General features: G+C 37.4%; 1 protein-coding gene across 1 annotated transcript; it reads right to left on the bottom strand.

Moving 5' to 3' along the window:
• Positions 1-1,782: 1,782 nt before the first annotated feature.
• Positions 1,783-22,947, bottom strand: STRAP (serine/threonine kinase receptor associated protein). Its single transcript, XM_069106140.1, has 10 exons — positions 22,601-22,947; positions 20,733-20,868; positions 11,735-11,816; positions 10,700-10,772; positions 9,065-9,161; positions 8,147-8,284; positions 6,963-7,099; positions 4,023-4,172; positions 3,042-3,107; positions 1,783-2,337 (listed from the first exon to the last, which is right to left on the bottom strand). Exons 1-10 carry the CDS (start codon positions 22,710-22,712, stop codon positions 2,276-2,278), a joined length of 1,053 nt encoding a protein of 350 aa, XP_068962241.1. The 5' UTR covers positions 22,713-22,947; the 3' UTR covers positions 1,783-2,275.
• Between the last annotated feature and the right edge of the window lie 1,005 nt (positions 22,948-23,952).

Genomic DNA, 23,952 nt, shown 5'->3' with positions numbered 1-23,952 from the left:
ATCTGAGACTGGCCCTTCATTGCTTCCATGTGACTGTGGAAAAGTAACCCAAATTCCCATTTCATCTGTAAAATGAGATTGTACTGGGGCTGCTAGGTGGCAGTGTCCTGCAGCACCAGTCCTGGAGTCAGAAGGATCTGAGTTCAAATCCCACTTCAAACACTTACCACTTACTAGCCGTGTGACTTTGGGCAAGTCACTTAACCCCAATTGCTCTCCAAAAGGCAAAAAAAAAAAAAAAAAGAAATTGTACTAGGTAACACCTAAGGTCCCTTCTAAACTTCAATCTGTGTGTAGTAGCAAAAAAAAAAATTCTTCAACTGTGTATAACACATAACGGCCACGACTAGTAGACAAAATCCTTGATGAATTCTGCCCTAATCAATATGTTTGAAGCATTATGTGCATTCCTACGAAAAACACTGTGACAAACTGGAGACTATGCAAACCTGGGTGACCAGAATGCCAAAGGGTCTCAAGACATTATTATTTGAGATTCTACTGGAGGAACTGGTAATGTTTCTCCTAGATAAAACTTGCTGATCCCTTGAAGAGGCTTGCCCCAGAAAAGAGCCAAAAATAATGGATGAAAATGGACAGAGGCAAAGACAAACACACTGCTTATCTGTGTTCATAAAAACAGATTTGGGTGGGCTGGACATTTACTCCATTTGCTTTGCTACATTAATAGCCTCTTAAGGCTCATTTCATTAACAGACATAACCCAGGTCACACAAGAAATGTGAACAATTTGAACCCAAGTCTCCTGACTCTAGATCTATCCACTGCACTATTACAAACTCCTAATAATTAGAGCAAGTCAAAAATGCAGTGGCATACTTCAGGCTGATAGGATCTTCCCACAGGAAAGGTTTTCAGAACAAAATCCTCAGACACCAAATAGAGAAGTTTAAAGATTTTTAAGTCATGGGTCAGATTTACCAAGCCAGATCTCTCCTAAGATTCTGCTAGTTCAATAGCTAATAGCCATCATTCTTCCATTTTAACATTTCATGTAGTTTGCTAGGCCAATTGCTTTTTAATAATCATGGCACTGTACTTTTGAGGAGCTGATGAACTCAGCACAAAATTCACTTAAGAAAAATATGTTGGAGCATCCGTATATACAGGCTCCTTCTATTTAGATCCCATGTGGAGCATTCTCCATGATTAACACCTGTGGAAAAGACTCATTTTATGATTCCCTTGTCATCTCACATCTCACTGCTTTAACTGTCCCTGTAGGCTGTTTACTGAGGTATTTTGCATTATCTTAGCATATGTGGAAACACGCAGCTGCAGAAGACCTTTTAAGACTTCACTTTGCTGAATCAAATTCACTTAACTTCTCTTGGCCTCAGTTTCCTCATCTATAAAATGACAAATTGGATTCTAAGACCTCCAAGGTCTCTTTTACCTCTCTACCTAAACTCCTTGTATAAAACATCACCATTTTCTTTGAAGGAGCCTTTATTTTCCTCATCTGTGAATAGGTTTAATGTAGTCCTTGAGAATGAAGATTTTTTGTTCATTCACCCAAACAGTATGTAAAACTTATTCTATAAATTTGTTCCATTCAAACCTTTTTATCAATAACTTTCATACACACAAACCACTAAATAAAAATGGTCATCTATTCTAAAAAATTTGAAAAACACAACCACTTTTATCCTGGTTAAACAGAAATGTATTTTAAATACACTGAAGAGAAATGGATAACAACTTTACTCATTTTGCATTTCTGAAACTCCCATTTCCCCCCACAATAATCAAAACATGAAACGTTGTAGAGGCATTTTATTTAGACAACTGAAAACAATTAGATGTTCAGAAGCAGTGTACAATGAAAGAGAAATCAAACCGAATACTTTATCATGTACTCCCTTCTTGACAACTAAAGCAAAAGTCTTTCTGCCTTCAGAAAAAAAAAAAAGTAAAATAGGCCATTACATTTTTTTTTCTCCATAATAAAGTAAAATGGCTACAAGAAATCTAATTCAAATAGGAGAAATTAGATGTTGGCTTGCACATGTTCATTCAAAAAGGCAGTAGGATAGTGGACTAAATGAGCACAATTCTACCAGCCATTTTTTGATATTCTCTTAGTTTTCACTTAGAGACAATACCAAGCTAGTTCCAACAATGGAGTCATCACACTCCCCATCATTTCCTGCCCATGTCTGCCTTATGTAGAGTGTAACTCTGTAAGGCTTCTGCTAATTGCTGCTTGTTTTAGTCCACATGTGGCATGACATCTGTGGCATATGCCGGGTACTCAGGCCTTCACTTCAGGAGTTGAACTATAGATGGAATCTGAATTTTCTGAGCCAAGATCTTCTGCAACAAGAAAGAGACAACAATTCATGTACAGATGTTCTTAATATTATGTACACAAGTTCATACAAGTCATTTTAAGGATTTAAAGTGAAGCAGAATCATAAGAGTTTTAGAATTCAAGAGGGGCCTTAAAAGGCATCTTGTCCAACATCTTGGTACACAAACCAAAACGTGGGACTTCATGTCTGTTGCTATTAAATCTCATCTTATTAAGATACAGCTCATTATTTAGTTTGTCAAGATCTTTGTGAATCCCAATTCAGTCATTCAACATTTTAATTATCCCACCAAGCTTAGTATCATTTACAAATAAGCATGTTCTCTATGTCTTCATCCAAGTTAATGACAAAGATGCTGTTCAGGACTGAGGACAGACCACACTTGGGTACCTCAATAAATATTTGTCTCCAGCATGATACCTATCCTAACCCTAAGTCAGTCATAAATCCACTTAGCTAGTCATCCAGTTGATGATGTTCACATACTCATTTTATGCAACAAAAACAAATAGCAATTACGTACAAGCAAAGAACGCTGCTCTAAGATATTTAAATGTTTTAGGTTTAATGTAAATTTAAATGCTCAATCCTCAGGACTCTCCATCTAACCATCTACTTATGAACTTCAATCATGTAGCTTCAGTGATGTCATCTTATTGACTCTAATAAAGCACATGATTCAATTAAAGTAAATTAAAATGATACCTAGCTCCTCTTCTGTGGTCTCTGGAAAACTGATCTTCGGTTTTGCTAGCTCACCACCCTCTTCTTCTGTGGAAACAAAGTTTTAAGTCTTAAGTAATCCTAAAATTGATTATTGGTCACTAGATTATTATCTTTTCGACAAGAACATTAGACAAAGACTGCTCTAGAAAGCTTTGTGATGAAATGTTACAAACAAAACAGAAAAGTAATTCTTGTTACTAAAGAATTAAAAATAGTACATGGTATCTTCCCCTCCAAAAATATCATTTAGGCTCATACAGCTATTTTTGCTGTTGAGCTGTTTTTAGATGTGTCCAACTCTTTGTGACCCCATTTGGGGTTTTCTTACAAAGATACAGGAGTAGTTTGCCATTTCCTGCCTCAGCTCATTTCACAGATGAGTAACTGAGGCAAACAGGGTTAAGTGACTAGCCCAGGATCACACAGCTATTCAATGTCTGAAGGCAGATCTGAACTCAGGAAGATGAGTCTTCCTGACTCCAGGCCTGGCGCTTTACCCACCATACCACCTAGCCTCCAACAGACAACTATTTGGGGAGCAATAATTAAGCATACTGACACTGGTGGCCAGTTTTTCTAAGTCCAAAAGAATGTTACAGATACCCAATATTCAGCTGGAATAACTCTGGATAACAACATACTAAGATAACACTGGTAAATGTGACACACACACACACACGCCAAACCCATGCACATATGTATAACTAAACATGTTTATATAATCCCAGAGTAGAGAAATTTAAGTGACCAATTTTTAATTCTCTATCCTTCTCCTTTACAACATTATGTAGTGTATTTATAGAAAAGTGTACAAAAATATGTTAGAACAAGTGGAAGATTCCTTACCCCATTTACTTTTTAAAAATAATTAAGCTATATTAGTTCTATACTAATAACCTATTTTACTACAAAAAGCTGGGACATTCATTTAATATCAAAAATTTCAAATAAAATGCTTACCAGGAAGCACACATTTCCAAAGGCCGTATGTTTTCCCTACCACAGTCTGCCATAATCTCAGTGTCCCATCCTCAGAACCACTAGCATACAGTTCTCCATCAGCACTAAACCTCACACAGTGAATAGGACCGAAGTGCCCCTTGTAGGATTCTGAAAGAAGAAACATTTGGTTAGATAATTTAATAGTCAAACCTATAGGCAATAATTAATGACCTAGGGAAAGAAGCTTATAAAGTATACAGCAGGGGAGAGGAACACTAAGCCAATTTAAAAATCTGCAAATACTGTTATCCCTGCAAACAAAGCTGCTGACAATTGCACACTGTTTCTTTCTAAAGTTCCCCTTTTAAAATACTCTTATTTCAGACTAGAGACAGCCTGGACATCTTGCTTCTGACTAACTCTAACCAAAAATGAAATATGTAGTCCCACCTCCCACAGGGGAGTAACAATACCTGATAGGTAAAGAATGTGGATCTAAGTGTTAACAGCTCCAGTTCTAGGACCTCTCTATTCCTGATCTTTCAGATTACCATCTAGGTACAAGGAAACAAATTCTAACAATAATCCAAAAGGGAAAGTCTTCAATCTTCTCATTTCAAGACTCTACCAACTCTGGGTTTCTTCTAAAAAATAAGGATTAGTCCTCTACTGAGGAAGAGGTTAATGAATTAACTCCAGTATATAATCTAGTAATGTTGCCAATTTCAGTCATTTACTTAAGTACAAAGAAGTTCCATTTACTTCCTACCACAGCCCTTTTCTAATTTTTCACATTTACACTGATCTTCCTGTCCTTGGTTCGCTCAATTTCAAAGATTTAAGAATCTTCTTCTACCCCTACTGATCTCACCAATCCAATAGTTAAGTACACAATCCATACCAAGTTTACATATTATTTTAGGCCCGAGAGTCTTATTCAACTTTAATCTGGCATGGTACTTTGTACACAGCTGGCATTCAAATAAATGCTGAATGCATTTCTATATTCACAAAATGCTGACCCAGTCATATAAATACTCAGAACAAAATGGGTTCCCTGAATTCTTTAATTACAACACAGCAGTAAAAAGCAGTCAGTGGGAACACTGGAAATACAAACTCAGAGGTGAACCTATTTGGACAAGTTAAAACCTTTTGGTGACTTTATTTCTTAATCTATACCCTGAGATAAAGTGAAAAATATAAGTAAAAACTATTATGTAAACTCAAGAAAATAAAAATCAATGGTAAAACAGCTCAATGTCAGATTAACTTTTCCCAGAGCAATCATAATATAATTTGGGAAAAGGAAAAATGGGGGTCAATTTATAATCCTAAAGTTCTATGATGCCTACTCCAAAATTAGAATAGAAAGCCCAATTATTAATTTGCATTTCTCCCTGTTCTATTTCCACCCTTATAATGGAAGTATAAATGTGTCAAAGAAAGACATGCGAATAAGCAAATGACACAAAATCAGTCCATACTGAATAAAATTCCTAAGTGAAGAAAAACACAAAAAAGTTAAAATCACAGTTAGGACTTCTTACACTCTTGTGTCTTCAATTCTCTGGGACTATATGGGATTCAAAAGTGGATAAATCAGTCTTAACTATACTTTTAAAAATACACAAAAAAACTTAATCTGAGATAGAAACTTTCAATAGTCAAGTCACATTCAATCTGGTCCCACATTTGAGAAAATCCTACTACCTCCATTTTTAATTAATATGTTGTCCAGAAAATAAAAGTGACATCAGTATCCAAAATACTATTTTAAGAGTTCCTAACTTATAAACTGACACTAACTAAAAACCTCTGTAAAAACATGTTAATGCTTTATGTATGTAAAGGTCTATCTGAATACCCTAAACTACCTGAAATTAAGAAGCACAAAAAGATTCTGAGCAATCAAAGAGGATGCTATTATCCACCCACTAAACCTCCTATGTCATATTCATAGGAAAGTCCTTAGAATACATTTACTCTTATTTTATATGCAATTGTAACAAGTGTGATAAGGTGAATGGAATACTAGAAAAAGATGTGCTGACAGCAGCAAAAAGTTATAGCTCAAAAGAAAAAAACATATAATACTAACATTTAAACAGATGAAAAAAAAAAAAAGCAATGTTATTTAGAGCACTTTACTATAGGTAAAAACCTATCACCCATCCCTGTGCCCTATCCCTACCCACACACTGGAATGGACCATGAGGACAGAGCATAGATGTTCATAATGACGGTCACAGGCTAGAACTGGGAGCTTACAGGTCACAGAACACAACCTGCTTCTGCCCCCATTTTAACTGTGAGAAAACTGAGGCTCAGCCAGGTTAAAGGACTTATACAAGGTCACATAACTATTATTTCTGATTCCAAGTCGACAGCTCTCACCACTATAATATACTGCCTCTAATGGAGTTTAAAAAAAAAAAAAAGGTGAAATTATGTTTGGCATATTCCATTTAAGAAAGCAACATTATTAATTTAAGAAAATATGCCATCTATTTCATAAAGATTTTCATTCAAAATTGGCAAAAATTAAAAATGCACTGGCATTTAAAAAAGATTGTTACCTGGTAATATCATCTTTATGTGTGTTTTCAACTAACTAAAACTCTAGATAAATTAGACAGTTACATGAACGCATTTGTTAATATTTTTGTCATTGAGTCATTTCATTTTTTAAATTACTCAGTTGTGTTCAACTCTTCATGAACCTATTTGGAGTTCTCCTGGCAAAGATACTGGAGTTTTCCATTTCCATCTCCAGCCCAATTTACAGATGAGCAAACAGGGTTAAGTGACTTGCTCAGGGTCACACAGTCAGTGTCTGAAGTCAGATACTAATTCACTTCTTCCACAAACTCCAAGTCTGGCACTCTATTCACATATGTATTTCAAAAATATAAGATAACCATGGGTTTTTTCTTAAAAAAAAAAAAAATCACTCACCTAGCTCTTCACCACTATTATAATCATATTTATAAAGCTTAAAATCTTCACCACCTGCAACAAGAAATTCTTTCTCAGGATGAAGAGATGCAGAATTGATAGGAGCAGGAGCTTCAAAGGATTTAATTGGCTCCAGACTAAAAGGGAGAGAAAAAAGTTTAAACCAACATATACAAAGAAAAAACTCTAGCTACAAAAACATTTGTTCTGCACATAATCAAATGTTTTCCTTAAATGCAAGTTATCAATGTAGCTGACAATGTAAAAAAAAAAAAAAACAACAACAACAGAAAAGCTATTACTTCTACCAAAGTGCACGGCCAAGAAAAGATCATACTGGCATAAGAGAATCAAAACTGTAAAACAGAAACTGGAGTTCTATGGTCTAAAAATCAAAACTAAATGGAAATTTCCATAAAGTGAGACTCTACAATACTGACATGGATTTTCCTGGGTGACTTGCTGAACTACAGAGGAATAATCATAGTATGAATATTGAAAAAACTTTGCTGTATCAAAACTTTCTTTTTTTCTTTTTGCCTTTTTGGAAGGCGATTGGGGTTAAGTAACTTGCCCAAGGTTACATGGCTAGTTTTTTTGTGTGTGTGGGTGTTAAGCGTCTGAGGCCAGAACTAAACTCAGGTTCTCCTGACTCCAGAGCTGGCACTTTACTCACTGCGCCACCTAGCTGCCCCTGTATCAAAACTTTCAAAGCTGGCTAGTCATCCTTGCCCTGGAAGTTGTGGTAAGTACATGCATATTATTTGACTATTAATAGAAAAATACAAGAAACAGAATAATATAAAATATCCAAATAAATGTGCTAGTGAGATGCTCAGTGTATTGAAGGTTTTAAAAATCACAAAAGGTTTAAATACGGTAGAGAACACGTTCACAACGGTAACTAAGTAACATAGTATCTATTAAACAGTAACCAATCATGATAGTTAAAAATTAAATTTAAAAATACTCATTTAAAAAAATGAGGAACATGAGCCATGTTTCTATAAGAAACGTGCCCCATAGACTGCATGTGAAGGCAAAAAAAAGGTGCAAAATGAAACCAAGTTGCTCACTTTGAAAATTTATTATTTTGAAATTTTAAGTAAAAATCACAATTCCAAGTTACCCAATTTCTTTAAAGGAAAATACAAAATACAAAAAGCATTACTAATGTGACATACCTTGCCGCACTATGAAAAGCAATAGATCTCCCGTATGTTATTACCAGAATCTCTCCTTCAGGAATATATTCCATACTGCTAACTGACATACTAAAATTTAGAGACTTTACTTCTGTCATTGTCGCTCTATCCCAGAGGCTATAAAAGGGAAAGAAAGGGAGGGGAGGGGAGAGAAAGCTCAAGTAAGGTTTACAGAACCAAATCAAAGTTATCAGTAAGGTACAATCATAACCTCCTAGTGTAACTACTATATGATAAGATTATAATAAAATGGTAACTTTTTTTATATTTTAAGTTCCTTACAAATAGCAAATAAGCATTATCATGTCATATAACTTATTAATCTTTTGGTAAAGAGAACAAATCTACACTCCTGCCAATGCAACTGAATCCTAACCTTTTCAAATGACTAAGAAACTAAAAAGCTAAGCTTTTATTACTCAGTTTACTAAATAAATAAAAGCAATATTATTCTCAAACCTGATAAGAAACTTCTCCATTCGATTACTCAAACATAATGAGTAAACAATTCTAAATGGATAAATTTTCCCATACATTTTTTTTGTATTCTACAATCAGATGTGGGCAACCTGTGGCCTCAAAGCCACATGTGGCCTTCTAGGTCCATAAGTGCTGCCATTACGACTGGATTCAAACTTCACAGAACAAATCTCCTTAACAAAAGGATTTGTTCTGTAAAACTTGGACTCAGTCAAAAGGCCGAACTCAAGGACCTAGAAGGCCACATATGACCTCAAAGTCTCAGGTTCCCCACCCCTGGTTCTATCTCCATAGTTCAGCTAAAGACGTTTTTATACATACATACGTACACACACACACATACATACATTCGAGAATTTTTTTTTTATTTGATAAGACTCTAGGTTAAGAATCCCTGCCTTTTTGTAGATTACTTACCGGACAGTTTTGTCATCAGCTGAAAGAATCTGTGTATCATCCCTGCACCATAAAGCCTTTTTAATACCAGAGGTGTGGCCACTAATTTCCTTAGGTTCTTAAAATAAGAAAGAAGAAATGTTAAGTAAGAAAAGGAGCTGATATTTCTATGAATACACATTACATAGCACTTATTATTTGTAAAATGCTTCTCAAAATAACCCTATAAGGTAGCTTGTATAAGTATCATATTTCAGGCTTAAAGAAAAGTTAAGTGACTCCTCTAGAGTTATAAGGCTGGTATTCATATTGATTACACAGGACATGCTGTTTTGGCATATCATGTTAGATTTAATATACCCCCTTCCTTTTTTCTGAAATTTCAGATTGTAAGTCTATATCTAACCATCTATGCAGAAAAAAGGAACAGCTAGGTGACTGCAGTAGAAAGAGCACCTGCCCTGGAGGCAGGACATGCTTGTGAAACTTTCTAAATTAATCTATGGCTAATAGCTCATATGGACTTGTCTTCACTATACTATATAAAGACTATTTAATACTAGATATGTGATGACTATCTGAGGAAGAGTGGTGTAGTAAAGAGAGTAGTAGACTTGGAGTCAGGAAGAACCACTGGACTCAAGTCTCACCTGACGGAATTAATAACTAAATCACTCTGATGAATCACTTTGTCTATGTCTATATCTGTTTCCTCATCTATAAAATGAGGGGGGTATAGTTGATGACCTCTAAGGTCCCTTTTGGCTTTAAATCTGCAATCCTTTAATTTCATTAGGTTCTCAAAATGTTAATTTCTTTTTTGAAGGAAGGAAGGCACGACAATTGGGGTTAAGTGACTTGCCCAAGGTCACACGTCTAGTAAGTGTTAAGTGTCCGAGGCTGGATTTGAACTCAGGTCCTCCATACTCCAGGGCCAGTGCTCTATTCACTGTGCCACCTAGCCGCCCAGAAAATGTTAAATTTTTAAAAACATATGCGCACGCATGTGCACACACACAGAATTTTTCAACACCAATGAAATTTCTGGTGCATGCATACATGTGCATGCATGTCCAGAAAGACAAACTACATACTTTTGTGGCTATGTTTTATTCATTCTTATGACAAATTCTGGCTACTAAGGAGATCACAGAATTACAGTTAGAAGGTAACACTGAGGTTGATAGTTACCTAATCAAAGTGTGATTTCCAGCTATAACAACCCTGACAGTTAGTAAACTAAGCCTTGGCCTAAGGAATTCTGTTACCACCCAACTTTCACATTCCATTATCAGGACAATTTCCCCATATCTTACAGGGACTTAATTCCAAGTAGAGATCATTAGCTCACACCACTGGTTCTAGTTGTATACACTGAAGTCAAGCAGAAGAGGTATATTTTTTTTATAACTCTTCAAGTATTTGAAGACCACAGACCATCCCATCTCCCAATCATTTCTGGTTGATTCAATAAATATTAAATGCCTATTATTTAACAATAACACTAATTTCTGGGAATAGGTTAGGTTCCTCCTTTAGAGGAACATAAACATCTCCAATTTAAAGCCCACTGTTCCTGAATGAATAATGCACACAATTAGGGCAAATTCTTCCTGGTTTTAGTTGCTATTAAGTTCACATCAAAAGGGGACTTACCAGCTTCAGATTTGTTCAAATCATATATGCGTAAGAGTTTATCCTGTCCACCTGTCAAGAGATAGTTGCTATCCTGGAAAAAATACAAGTAAAATATTAATAGATTTTTAAAAGATTCACCATGTAACACTAAGCTTCTGGAAATCAAAAGGCACAAAAATCATAGGTGGTTGCAAATGATGCCCAAGTCAAGAGGGAATAATGTCAATAGTGCTGCTCTTTTAACCTTCTCCTATGTATTCAAGTTATGTTCCCTTTCCCAAAGTACCATATGAAACCTTGACCTTGGCTCCCCCCTCAACACCCTTTTCCTAAATCTCTGTCACGTTAAATTTCACAAGCACTCAGGCCAGTTCCCCTAAGCATTACGGTCTGGATAGAGATTTGATGTTCAAAGGCATCTCAAGAAAATCATCAGTTTTTCAAAAAAAGGTTTTAAAAACAAATATTTGACCAGCTAATGGGTCAAATTTATGGTAATGTTTGGTTTGGTTTTGCTTGACTATACTTATTATAAGAGAGAGTTTCTAATTGACCAGGTCTGGTAGAATGGGTTGGAGATGTGAAAAGGAAAAAGGAGATGGGAAGAATGGAGTTATAGGGGAAGAGTTGGTGAGTTGTAATAGTGATAAAACACAAAAATTAAAAGAGTAAAGAAAAAAACTAAATACTGAAGACACAAAGAAATTATGATGACAATAGATACACAAGGCTGTTTTGGCATATCATGTTAAATTTAATATACCCCATTCCTTTTATCTTAAGTTTCAGATTAAAAATCTATAATTAACCATTTATGTAGAAAAATGGGGCAGCAAGGTGGGTGCAGTAGAAAGAGCACCAGCCCTAGAGACAAGACAACCCCAGTTCAAATCTGACCTCAGACACTTACTAGTTGTCTTACTCTAAACAAGTCACTTAAGCCCAATTGTCTCAAAAAACAAACAAAAAACCTAAATGTCTTATATTAAAGACAAATCAATGGTCTACTCTCTAATAGTGATTATCTAAATCCTTATAACTAAATTAACATACCTGAGTGAAATCCACACTCTTGACAATGTGTTTATGAGCCAAGGTCATCAGTTCATCTCCTGAAACAGCATCCCATACTTTGCTTTAAAAATAAATAAATTGTACGATAAGAGTAAATTTGATGGCAAACTACATAAACTGATATGAATGTGAAATGAGTACAAAACAATAAGGTATCAAGCTAACACATGACACAAATGCTCAACACAACCATAATAGCACTAGCACTTTATTAGCAGAATGTATTTTTGCTAGCCTCCCAAAGTACCCATAGACTCTCAGTCTCAGCCATGGATAGGGGAAAGATGAAAGACATTGATTTTAATTTCTCTATGAACTTTATCACCTTTTCTACTGGTTCTTATAGACAACGCAGGACTTAGAAGGTAAAGGATTTGAGCAGTTCGTATTCTCAGGCTTATATACTAACAAAGACTCCCCCCCTCCCCCATACTTTTTTGGCAGGGAGGAAGGGCAGGCAATTGGGGTTAAGTGACTTGCCCAAGGTCATATGGCTAGTGTTAAGTGGCTGAGGTTGGATTTGAACTCAGGTCCTCCTGACTCCAGGGCAGGCACTCTATTCACTGTGCTACCTAGCCACCCTTAACAAAGACTTTCTAAAACAAGCAGAGGAAACACAATCAAGTCATACAAATGAATTTAATTTCCTTTTTTAAAATAGGACACATAATTTTAGATTGGCACTTTAGCTAATCTGAGAGAAGTTTACTGAATGAGAACTCAGTCACAGGAGCTCAAATTCTTCCTAAAATCATTACAGAAATGATGCTTTTATTATTTGCTTTGAACTCTGAATTTCAGCCATAGCCAAATACACCTATGAGCAATATTTAAGCTCCTTCAAGGAAAGAACTGAGTTTTTCCCCCTTTGTATCCCTAATGTCTACTACAGTGCCTGATATATAAAAGAATGTTGCTGACTGATGTGCTCTAATAAGCTCCTTAGTTTTTCCCCAATTAAAATGGGAGTTTCTTGAGGAAAAGAAGTGTGTTCTGCATTTAGAATTATGAATTAGAAGTCTTTGGATTTCAGATAGCCCAACTTCAAGGAAAATAAGAGGCGGAACCTCTAAAGATCCCTTCCAGCTCTAAATCTATAACCTTAACAATTCCCATTTAACTAAGGGGAAAAAAATAATAATAAACTAAGCCCCAGAGAAATGATTCCTTAGAATTTAGAGATGAAGGTATCTTGGAGGTCATTCAGAAAAACCCCTTAATAATACAAATGAGGAAACCAATGCCCGGATAGTTTATGTGGCTTTCCCAGTCATTAAACCAATAAGTGGCAGATCTAGAATCCAAATCCAGAGATCCCTTTATATACTCCTACAGTTCCTATTTGTATATATTGAGTAAATACTTGATTAATGGTCTCTTCTGGCTGTAAAATTCCATGACTTTGCCATTTAAAATTGACATACATTTGAAATCAACTATAAATAACATTTAAATTGTCCACCCCACTTATCTCCTTTACTGAGAAGGAACATGGTAAAATCCCTCTAAGTCAAGAGACCTTTGTGTTCTAGACCTGGTTAATCTATGAACCTAGGAAGACCACTGATTAGGGGCTCACTGTCTCATCTTTAAGTGAGGCCAGGCTACACAGTATCTAAAGAGGCCTTGAAAGTTCACAAATATACAAAATCAATGATTCTTTAAGTGCTAGCAATGGAAAGATGATTATTGTCGCCTCAAGCTTATTAACTAATATTGGAAATGAGAAATGTACACAAGTTACTTTATCAAAGCAGAATTTGACAAAAGGCAAAAAAATAAAAAGGTTATTCTAATTGAAGTTTTGTTCATTCAAATCATGCAATGTTTTTGTCTCCTCAATTGTACCATAAGATTCTAAAACACTGTCCTCTCATGCCTTTCTGTATAGAGGTGCCTAGCACAGTGCTTTGTACTTTGTAGGTACTGATATGTTTGTTGTTAATGAGGAAGGAAATCTAACTAGCCTAAAAAGATTTTAATTAATTAGAACTCAGAATATCTCAGTTTATTATCTAGTAGAAACTTATCTCACTTTAAAATAGTAATGGAAAGCAGATGTCAAAGAACATCATTCCCTGGAAAAAAAAATGGTGTCTTTAAAGGATGATACCATGAGGAAATTAGGAGAGCAAGGAATAGTTTAACTGTCAGATCTATGGAGAAGGGAAGAATTTATGACCAAACAAGAGACAGAGAGCATTACAAAATGCAAAATGGCTATTTTTGGTTATAGCAAATTAAAAAGGTTTTTTGCACAGACAAAAGCGAGATTAGAAGGAAAGGAAAAAGCTGGGGAAAAAATTTTTATAGCAGGTGTCTCTGATAAAGGCCTCATTTCTCAAATATATAGAGAACCACATCAAATTTATAAGAATAAAAATCATTCCCCAATTGATAAATGGTCAAAAGATATGAACAGGCAGTTCTCAGATGAAGAAATCAAGTTATCTCTAGTTGTTTGGAAAAAATGCTCTAAATTACTACTGATTAGAGAAATGCAAATTAAAACAACTTTGAGGCACCACTTCACACTAATCAGATTGGCTAATATGACAAAAAAAGGAAATGATAAATTCTGGAGAGGATGTGCGAAAATTGGGACACTAAGGCACTTGCCTGAGTTGTGAACTGATCCAACCATTCTGGAGAACAACATGGAACTGTGTCCAAAGGACAATCAAACTGTGCATACCTTTTGATCCAGCAATACCACTACCCAAGGTTTATATTCCAAGGAGATCATTAAAAAGGGGGGAAATAGCTACATATACAAAAATATTTATAGCTGCTCTTTGTGGCAGCAAAGAATAGGAAATTAAGAGGATGCTCATCAGTTGGGGAATGGCTGAAAAAGTTGTGTTATATGAATGTAATGAATACTATCGTGCTATAAGAAATGATGATCAGGATGGTTTCAGAAAAACCTGGAAAAGACTTACACATTGAACTGATGCAAAGTGAAGTCAGCAGAAGCAGAACATCGTACACAGTAACAGCAACATTGTGCAATGTTCAACTATGATAGACTTAGCTCTTCTCAGCAATACAATGATCTAACACAATTCCAAAGGACTCATGATAGAAAATGCTATCCACATTCAGAAAATGTCAGAACACAGGAGTCTGAATGCAGATCAAAGCATGCTATTTTCAATATGGGTTTTTTTCCTTTTGTTCTGATTCTTCTTTCACAACATGACTAATGCGGAAATGTTTTACGTGCCTGCACATTTATAACCTATATCAGACTGCTTGCCCTCCTGAGGTGAGGGGAGGGGGGAAAAAAATCTGACAAAATCTTATAAAAAATGAATGTCAAAAATTGTCTTTACATGTTATTGGAAAAAATACTTCAAATGAAAAAAAAAAGATGTCTTAAAGCAGTGGTATCAAATTGGAACAGTCATTAAACTATACATAAGGATCCCTACTTCCTAAAGATCCTTATTCTTGCACATTGATAGATTTAGAAAACCACATATTAACATTATCTATGTTCTATTTTATTAAATATTTCCAATTGTGTTTTAAGTTGATTGGGGCTGTATTCAGTGAGTGTTGTAGGTCTCAATGCAAGATGTTTGACCTTTGTCTTAAAGCATAGTGCCTTGCATATAATACAATAAACACTTAAATAAATGGTGGACTGAGTAGATTGCTTAACTTCCCTTTTCAACTGTGAGATATAGAGGCCTAAAAATAGAAGATTATTGTATATAAGAGCCTCAAAGTCTATTAAAAGAAAAGATTCATTCATTCAAAAAGCATAAGGTACAGGGTCTATCCTTAAGAAACTTGATATCTATTAAGATAACATGAGAAGGATCATAAATTGTCGATTCAGAAGACAAGGAAGGGACCTTAGAGATCATCTAGTCCAGTCTTCTAATTTTACAGAGGAGAGAAATAAGGCCCAGAGATGTTCTTTGCTGAAAGTCATAGAAGCTGTTAAGTGGCAGAGCAGGAATAAAAACTGAAGTCATCAATCACACTCTAAACTCAGCACTTACCAAGTGGGATTGCAAATGATTTTGTTCAAAGTAACAATTTCATTCAAAAAAGAGAAAAAGATCTTAAAACTATGGATCATGCATCATAACTTGTTATATGAAAGTAGTTCTTTTAAGAATGCTTTATCAGGGTGGCTAAGTAGTGCAGTGAATAAGCACCGGCCCTGGAGTCTGGAGGACCCGAGTTCAGATCTGACCTCAGACACTTAACACAGAAACTGGCCATATGACATTGGGCAAGTCACTTAACCCCAATTGCCCTTCCCCTGCAAAAAAATAAATCATTTATTGAAAAAAAAAGATGCTATAATCTTCTAACAAACTAACCTGAGTTGGTGACTAAGTCTAAGATAATGAGTTTTTTACTCGTTGGAAACTACTTCACTCACTCCTCACTCTATATTTTAACAATCCTACCGCAAAGTTACACATCAAACAAGTGGCATACATTGTAGTTATTTTATATATTCAAGGAAAATACCACTAGTCACTGATATTATTTATGACCTTCTCATTGATACTTTCTTCTCTCTAGATTTTCATGACACACCTCTCTCCTGGTTCTCCTTCTACCTGACTGACCACTCCTCAATCTCCTTTGCTAAAGCTTTGTCCAGGTCATGCCTGGAAAGAGATCAGTATAGATCTCTTTATTTCACTTAGTGATCTCATCAGATCCTATGAATTCAACTATCACATGTGTGCTAATGATTCTTAGTTATATTTATCTCAGCCCTACCAGACTAACATCTCCAACCTCCTATTAAACATCCTGAACTGGATGTTCTATAGAAAGCTTAAATTCAACATCTTCAACACTAAATTTATTATCTTTCTCACTAAACCTTCCCCTCTTCCTAATTTCCTTATTATGACTGAGAACAGACAATACTCCCAATTGTCCAGGCTTACAACCTAAGTGTCATCCTCAATTCCTACCTCTCCTACCTCTATCCCATATCCAATCTGTCGCCAAATCTTGCCAATTTTACCTTCATATCTCTCTCCTATATGGCACTACTTCTTCTCTGCTATGACACTACCACCACTCTTATCACCACATATCTGAACTACTGCAACAGTTTAGGGTTGGTGGCCAAGCTTTGATTCTCTCCCCATTCCAATGTCAGCTGTCAGACCGATCTTCCTCCAGTCAGCTGTCAGACTGATCTTCCTTACTAAAGCACAAGTCTGACTGTCTTAAATACACACACACTCTCAGTAGAGACTCTTTTACCTTTCATTTTAACCCTAGCACTAAGCACAGCACCTGGCACATAGTGACTGCTCAGACTTGGTCTGACTTAGCTGAAATTTGGCACAACTCAATGTTACATTTTAACTTTCTTAAAAAATTGGTTTACCAAATAAATTTTCTCAACAACAAAAAACAGAAACTATCCTTTAAAATACTCAACCATCAACTGCTTTTTGTGATGAACACAGTAAAGGGAGAACCTTGGCTAGTTTCCCTGAAAAGTTCCCACACCAACATTAACTTCAACAGGCAAAGCAATAGGATTCCTCAAGAGTTAAAGTGAGCATGAATTTATCCCTTAATATCCACACCCAAAAGCTCACCCTAGAAAAATTAGTCTAACTTTGAAAATTAGATAAACTTAGAGGCACAACAGACCGTATCAGGCCACTCTCCTTGCCCTGTTTCACACAGATTTCCTGAATATACACATCTAGCTTCTAGACTTGGCTCAAGTGTCTCACAGGTCCTACAACTGTATATCTAGAGTCAAGGCAAAACTCAAGAGAACATGACAACAATAAGTAACTCACTAAATACGCACCAAATGCTACAAGAATAAAGACAACATTTTTATTACCATCCAAATTCAGCTTCATTTCTATGTCAAGTTGATTTTCATGATAACATCCAGGTTTCAAATGTCAAAAGTTATCTTGGGGTTTACAGGCTAGATTTCTTTGTTAAGGACCATGCCTTAAACCCAAATCACTCTAGTTCTCACAGACTGGCCCAGGCCAAAACCCACTTGGGTCATTGTTCCAGCCCTGACAGACTCCAAGTGAATGCAAATTGGAATAGCTTCTGTTTTTGGTCAGAAACCCTGAGGGTCTTTTCCTCCCAGTCTGAATTTTTTTTGCCTCATTTTTTTACCTAGCCTTTTTATCACTGAATGGGCTTTTCCTCAATCAAACTGAGTCCTGTTAAAGACCTGAGCTTTAAAAGTTTTCCACTGCATTGGGAGACATCTCCGGTGGTCTGATGTGTATCTGGTCACTGCACCCAGATGACTCTGGAGGAGAAAGTGAGGCTGGTGACTTTGCACAGCCCTCTCTCACTTAAATCCAGTTCACTTGCATGTCATGGCATCACCTCCTTAATGTTATGGTCCTCTTCAAGAAACTTAAATGAGTAAGTACAGCACTGTGTCAGGAATGAAGAACTAACAGCAACAGATTTCAAAACATATATAGTTGTTCTCTCATTTTAGATGAACTGGAAACACAACATAATAATCATTTAACCAAAAAAGGTCATATACTGACTCTCAAAGCAGAAACCTATACAAAGATAATGATTTAACACTGATGAGTATTTGTAATACTTTTTCTTAGTATATGCCCCATGTTCTTTCACACCCCCACTTCAAATTAATCCCATACTGACAATGTCATCTCTTACAGAACTCCTCTCAAGAGCTGATAATATAAAGTCAAATTTATGCACCTAAATCCTTCTATGGATTCTACACCTGAAATGGACTTCCTTCACTACCAGAATAAAATTTCTATCTCTACATTATCTGAACTTGACTGACAGCAGGCAAGGACATCACAGTGTACAGAGATAGGTTAATATAATCTAGTCAAAAAGGAGGTGTACACAGCTCCAGACAAGCAGCTCTAAAACTTTTGTCCAGCGATCCTTGCCAGACATTAACAAATGCCTAAAATATGTCAAGGTCTACACTTCTGTTTCTGGCATTAACAAATTTACTGACAGTTTGTTTAAAAAAGAAAATACTTTATTGATCATATATATCTAGGTTGCTGAAAAACAATTCTTTAACAAATGAGCTCTTCCACCAAAGCTGGATATAAAATAGTTTTCCTAGTTCCTTCATAAAACTAAAGCATCACTGCCATAGAGAAAAAGGAACCAATAAAGATCAAGGAGAGGAGCATATAAAATAATCAGGAGTACAATAATAGTGAAGCCAATAAAACATTAAAGCTCAAGAGGAATTAACAGTATCAAATAGAAAGGGTCAATGTAAGTAACGTGGGGGTCAATAAGAGCTAGGTTCAGATACTATCTCTGACATTTACAGAGTTGCGTTGAAACTCAAATGAATATGTATAGCACTATGTCAAATATTACTATAAAATTAAAGATTTCAAATTACAAAAATTTAATCTGTTCTCTATTTCAGTGAATGTGTGTGTGCATGTGAGTGTGTGCTTGTGTGGATTTAGAGGCAGTATGTCATAGTCAATTATCCTGGAGGACTTGGGTTCAAATCCTATTCCTTACAACAGCTATTTGACCATGGACAAGCTACCTAATCTCAGTCCCAAGTAACTTTTTCTATGACATCTACTAAATTAGAGATAAACTGTATTCTCCAACAGCAAAACCACAGATTATAGACATATAAGGGTGTGTGCTTATGTTTATATATACACTCCTAAAATCCCTAGTAAAAAGACTATAAGTGGGGTGGCTAGGTGGCGCAGTGAGTAGAGCACCAGCCCTGGAGTCAGGAGGACCTGGGTTGAGATCCGACCTCAGACACTTAACACAAAAACTAGCCATGTGACCTTAGGCAAGTCACTTAACCCCAACTGCCCTCCAAAAAGCAAAAATAAATAAATGAATGAATAATTAAATGAATAAAGACTATAAGCCTTTGAGTTAAACACTGTGTTGAATTAAATAGTACTAACATCCCCTAGCCTATCTTTTTCAAAACAAAGGGTAGCAACAGTCTTGCACATGTGTTTGGTAGTCACATTTTCTCTACCCTCAGTTCTCTCATTGCTTTCTCATTACCTCACCTGGACTACAGTGATAGCCTCTTAATTGGCTCCTCTGCCCTCTCCAATCTATCTTTCTCACAGCTGTCAAGCTGATTCAGTGGCCTGATCAAGTCACTGCCCTACTCAAATATCTTTCATGGCTCCCTGTTGTCTTTAGGATAAACTATAAACTCCCCAAGCTGGAATTTAATGCCCTAGAATCTGGCTCCTTCTCCCTTTCCAGACTCATTTCCTAATACTGTCCTTATGACCTCCATTCTGATCATACTAACTAGCTCATTAGCCAATACTCATACAGGCTATTCCACCTCCCCCTTCTGAAGCTTTGCACATATTGTCCTCTGATGTCTGAACTATACTCCTTCATTTGTAGAATCTTGCTGTTAAACACAGCTCAGGTTCTACCTCCTCCTTTCCTGACACCTGGTCCCTCCCACCTCCCAATCATAAGTTATAAACACTTTTTACCTCTAGAAATTACTTCATTTATTTACGTACATGCTTTAACATTCCAATAGAACAGAAGCTCCTTGAAGGCAGGGACTTTGATTTTGTCTTTTCATATAGTAGTCACTTAATAAATGTCTCCTGCATTGAGTTATACTTATCTGTGTACCTGTTTTACTTATTTGGTAAAATTTAAGCTAATTGTTGGCAGGGACCTTTCCAATTTTGTCTTTAACACTTTAAAAATATTGATATTTCATTGACACTATAGTAAGGAGTCTTGCTACTCTAAAACAGTAAAAGCCAGATTCAGTCACTTTCCTTACAAATTATTTTTGAACCAATGAATTCTACAACTGCATGTCAGTGCCTTGAACATAAAAGAATTCAATAATTATTTGCTGAATGATTAAAAAGTATGATCTGTTAATGCTCCTGAATGTTTTACAATATAACACACAAGTATACAGTTAAAAGAGAGAAAACATGCCTTTACTTACGCTGTAAAATCTGCAGCTGCTGTAGCTGCTTTTGTAGCATCTTTATTCAATGTGGCACCCCATACAGCACCCTTATGACCCAAAAATGTTCCAATCCAGTCTCCTGTATCTCCTTGACGTAGCATAGGTTTACCATCTAAACAATGTTTTAAAAAGTAATTAATAAGTGTTTCAGTAATCAGTGTTACATTCCTAAAAATTCAGAAGCTAAAAGTTCTCAAACACCCTTAACTCTTCTGAACGTTGTAAATATTCTTTTTCTGTCTGAACATATGATTTCATAGTCATAATGAACTCCCAGAGAAAAAATAATTGCTCTATAACTTAATTTTAGAACTGTATGAGAACTGAGAAGTTAAGTGTCTCTGGGCAAGTCACTTCAGTATCTCTGGCAACTTTCCAAGACAAAGAAGCTACCAAACTTGCACAGTAAACAAGTTCTTCACCTGGGAGCCCTCTATTCTGGAAGAATAGGTCTCACAAGAAAAAAAATGTAACTGTGGAAATAATTTACCAATCTCACAATTAAACATTAAGAGTAAGGCAAAGTCATATGAAAAGCCCACAAATCTTCAAAAGGTGCTCTCAAAGTAAAAACTTGAAAAAAAAAAAAGGAAATTACAAGATTTTTATCATCATGTACACATAAATGGTATAATAAACTTTAACTACTAAATTGATATACCTAATTCTATTGTAAAATCTAAGACGATAAATTAAAATTATAACATAGCAAATAACCAAAAGTCACAATGTATTTGCATATATATGGACCTACAGAATATTTTAAAACATAAATGATTATAAAAAGAATTACCACCCAGAAAGAAAGATTGAAAATTGGATAACAGCTGAAAAAAAATATTTTAAAGTTGAAAAACATTCAACAGAAAATTGGTAATTATACTTCAAACAGAATACTCAGAAGCTTTCATGCTATATATTTTAAATTGGGACAACTCTTTATATGTCCTCCTCCAAGGCCTCATACTGATATGGGGACAACCTTTCATATTCTAAGACTATGACAACAAAGAAAGCATGGATCCCTCTACACTAGTTCTAACTCGGCCTTTAAGAGGCCATTACTACACTTAAGAGACCAGGTTGGCCACACCAGGTGGCAAATTTCTGAAGAGGCATGGAAAGGCTCACTACTGCCAGTTGTGATGGAGTATTCCCCCAAGATAAAAATATGGCCTTTCTGAAGTACTAAATACACGATCCTAAGTATCATATTTTAGTATAAAATTCAGTAAGTGGACTCCTTGGTTCTATGTTTTCCACTCCACGAATTTCCTTAACAGTTTGTGAATACACTAAAAGACAAAAAATGGGAGGGGGGGGTTTAACTTTTGAGAAGACTATTTAAAGTTTAACCAATGACTAACAGACACGTTGTACTCTTTAAGTGAGAGCGAAATCATAAGAGAAAAAAAATAAAATAAAGACGCCCAAATTGTAAACTTATCCCAAGTAACTTGGCGAGGAAGTGGAGACAGTTGGCCTTGCCGATTCTCAGCCATGTGCCCACAGCGAACGAGGCGCTCTCCAAATCCAACTCCTGGCTTCTTCTGTTCCCCACTTGGAGGCACAGACCCTACTCCCTTGGGTCTCCTTGGAAGGGTCCCACAGGAGCCCCTTCCCCCAAACCTCGGAATCCTTCCCAGGCCAGAGCATCCGGACCAGCGGGCAGCTGAGCCCGCCTCCCAAGATGGGGCCACGGCTAAGCCCGGCTCCTCCGGAAGCGGGCAAGGGCACAGGAGGCTCAGGGCCTCTGGAGCCCAAGCCCGGCAAACACTGCCCGTCTCCTTCCTTTCCGTCTCCAGGCCAAGGAGCGCCAACTCCAGGCCCCGAACCTCGCTCACCTTTGCAGGCGCTGATCAGGAAATAGCCGTAGGGGGTGATGCCACTGAAGGCCAGATCCACCACAGGCCGCGTGTGCCCGGAGCAGGTAAGCGGGGTCTGCCTCATCGCCATGGTGGCGGCGGCGGCTCCTCCTCAGCGGGCGGCTGCGGGGAGGCGCCGTGGGGTCGTGGGTGTCCTCCAGAGGTTGCTCCCACTGCGCGGCGGAGGTTCCGGCCGCTCCGGGAAGGCCCGGGTCCCACACTGGGGCTGGGCGGAGGGGACGGGCAGGAAGCGGCCCGGCGGCGCAGAGATCGAGAGCGGCCTCCGGTGGGTGGGTGAGGGGGGTCAGCGCGGGGTGGGTTCTAGCTGCCGAGGGAGGGGAAAAGGAGGAAGAGGAGGAGGAGGAAGGGAGGGAGGGAGGGAGGGAAAAAAGGAGAGGGGAGCGCCGAGCTGGGCGCCGCCAGCACTGTCCACTCCAGCGCTGGCAGGAAGTGACGACGGTGGATGACGTGGAGGGTCGCTGGAAATGACGAAAGATAAAGGGCGTGGCCTTGGCTCCGCCAAAGGCGCCACTCGCTTTAGGCCCCGCCTCTGGCCGCTGCCCCCGGCCCACCCTTTCTCTGCCTTCCTGAGAGAATGGGTGAGTGAAGGGCCTGGCGGGCTGGCGGTTTGTCTCGAGCCTTCGGGGTAGGAGTCTCCTGCCCCGCCTGTTTGGGGTCAAGGCCAGGCTAGGGCCATATTGTCTTCTACCTATTGGATCTTGAGCTGTTCCGGGGACTCACGTGTACCCAGGAGTAGCAGTCGCCCTGCTTCCTGTTCCCTCCCAGTCCTACCTCTTGACTGAATCCCATTTATTTTCTTCTTTTTTCAATATATACAGTAGAGCAAAAGCTACAGGAAATCGTGTGAAATCTCGTTGAGATTCTAGATTTAGAACCGAAAAGGACTTGAAATTCACAGGATCCAGGGACTTTAGAGATCCTACACAGGCTGAGGAAGCTGACCTTGAAGTGGACAACCGAGCAATAATGGGACAGCAATACCAAATATAGATTAAAAAGGAGTGTTTATTTAGCCCCCCGGAGACCGCCTCCCAAATACAGGATTTAGGGGAGACAACCCGGAGCCTTCTGCAGGGCAAGCTTTTATAGAGAATTACATTACTTCCTGGAACAGAATGTTAACAAAGGAATTTACAGCTAAGACTGGCGGTGCTACACGGGAGTAGGGGATTAAGCGTGTGTGGAGGCCAACAGGGTGCGGTGCTGCCTCTAGCAAGGCCTTAGATACAAACAGATCTTTATCTGAAGTTCAAGGGTGTTTTCGCAACACAGGTGGAAAGTCTCCTAACTACTGTGGCCTAACAGGTGGT

The sequence above is a fragment of the Petaurus breviceps genome, unplaced genomic scaffold (assembly GCF_028583685.1).
Source record: "Petaurus breviceps papuanus isolate PSGF00001 unplaced genomic scaffold, PetGlider_PUasm1.0 78, whole genome shotgun sequence".
NCBI classification, from domain to species: domain Eukaryota; kingdom Metazoa; phylum Chordata; class Mammalia; order Diprotodontia; family Petauridae; genus Petaurus; species Petaurus breviceps.
The sequence above is the reverse complement of the archived record's forward strand: the minus strand, read 5'-3'. Positions and strand labels throughout refer to the sequence as shown.

Bases quoted from the DNA above. Each gene is read 5' to 3' on its own strand.
- STRAP (XM_069106140.1), bottom strand. From the start codon at position 22,712: ATGGCGATGAGGCAGACCCCGCTTACCTGCTCCGGGCACACGCGGCCT. The intron at 20,869-22,600 runs GTGAGCGAGGTT...AACATTGTTTAG, and splicing joins CCTGATCAGCGCCTGCAAAG to ATGGTAAACCTATGCTACGT. The intron at 3,108-4,022 runs GTAAGCATTTTA...TTGTTTCCACAG, and splicing joins TTGGAAATGTGTGCTTCCTG to AAGAAGAGGGTGGTGAGCTA.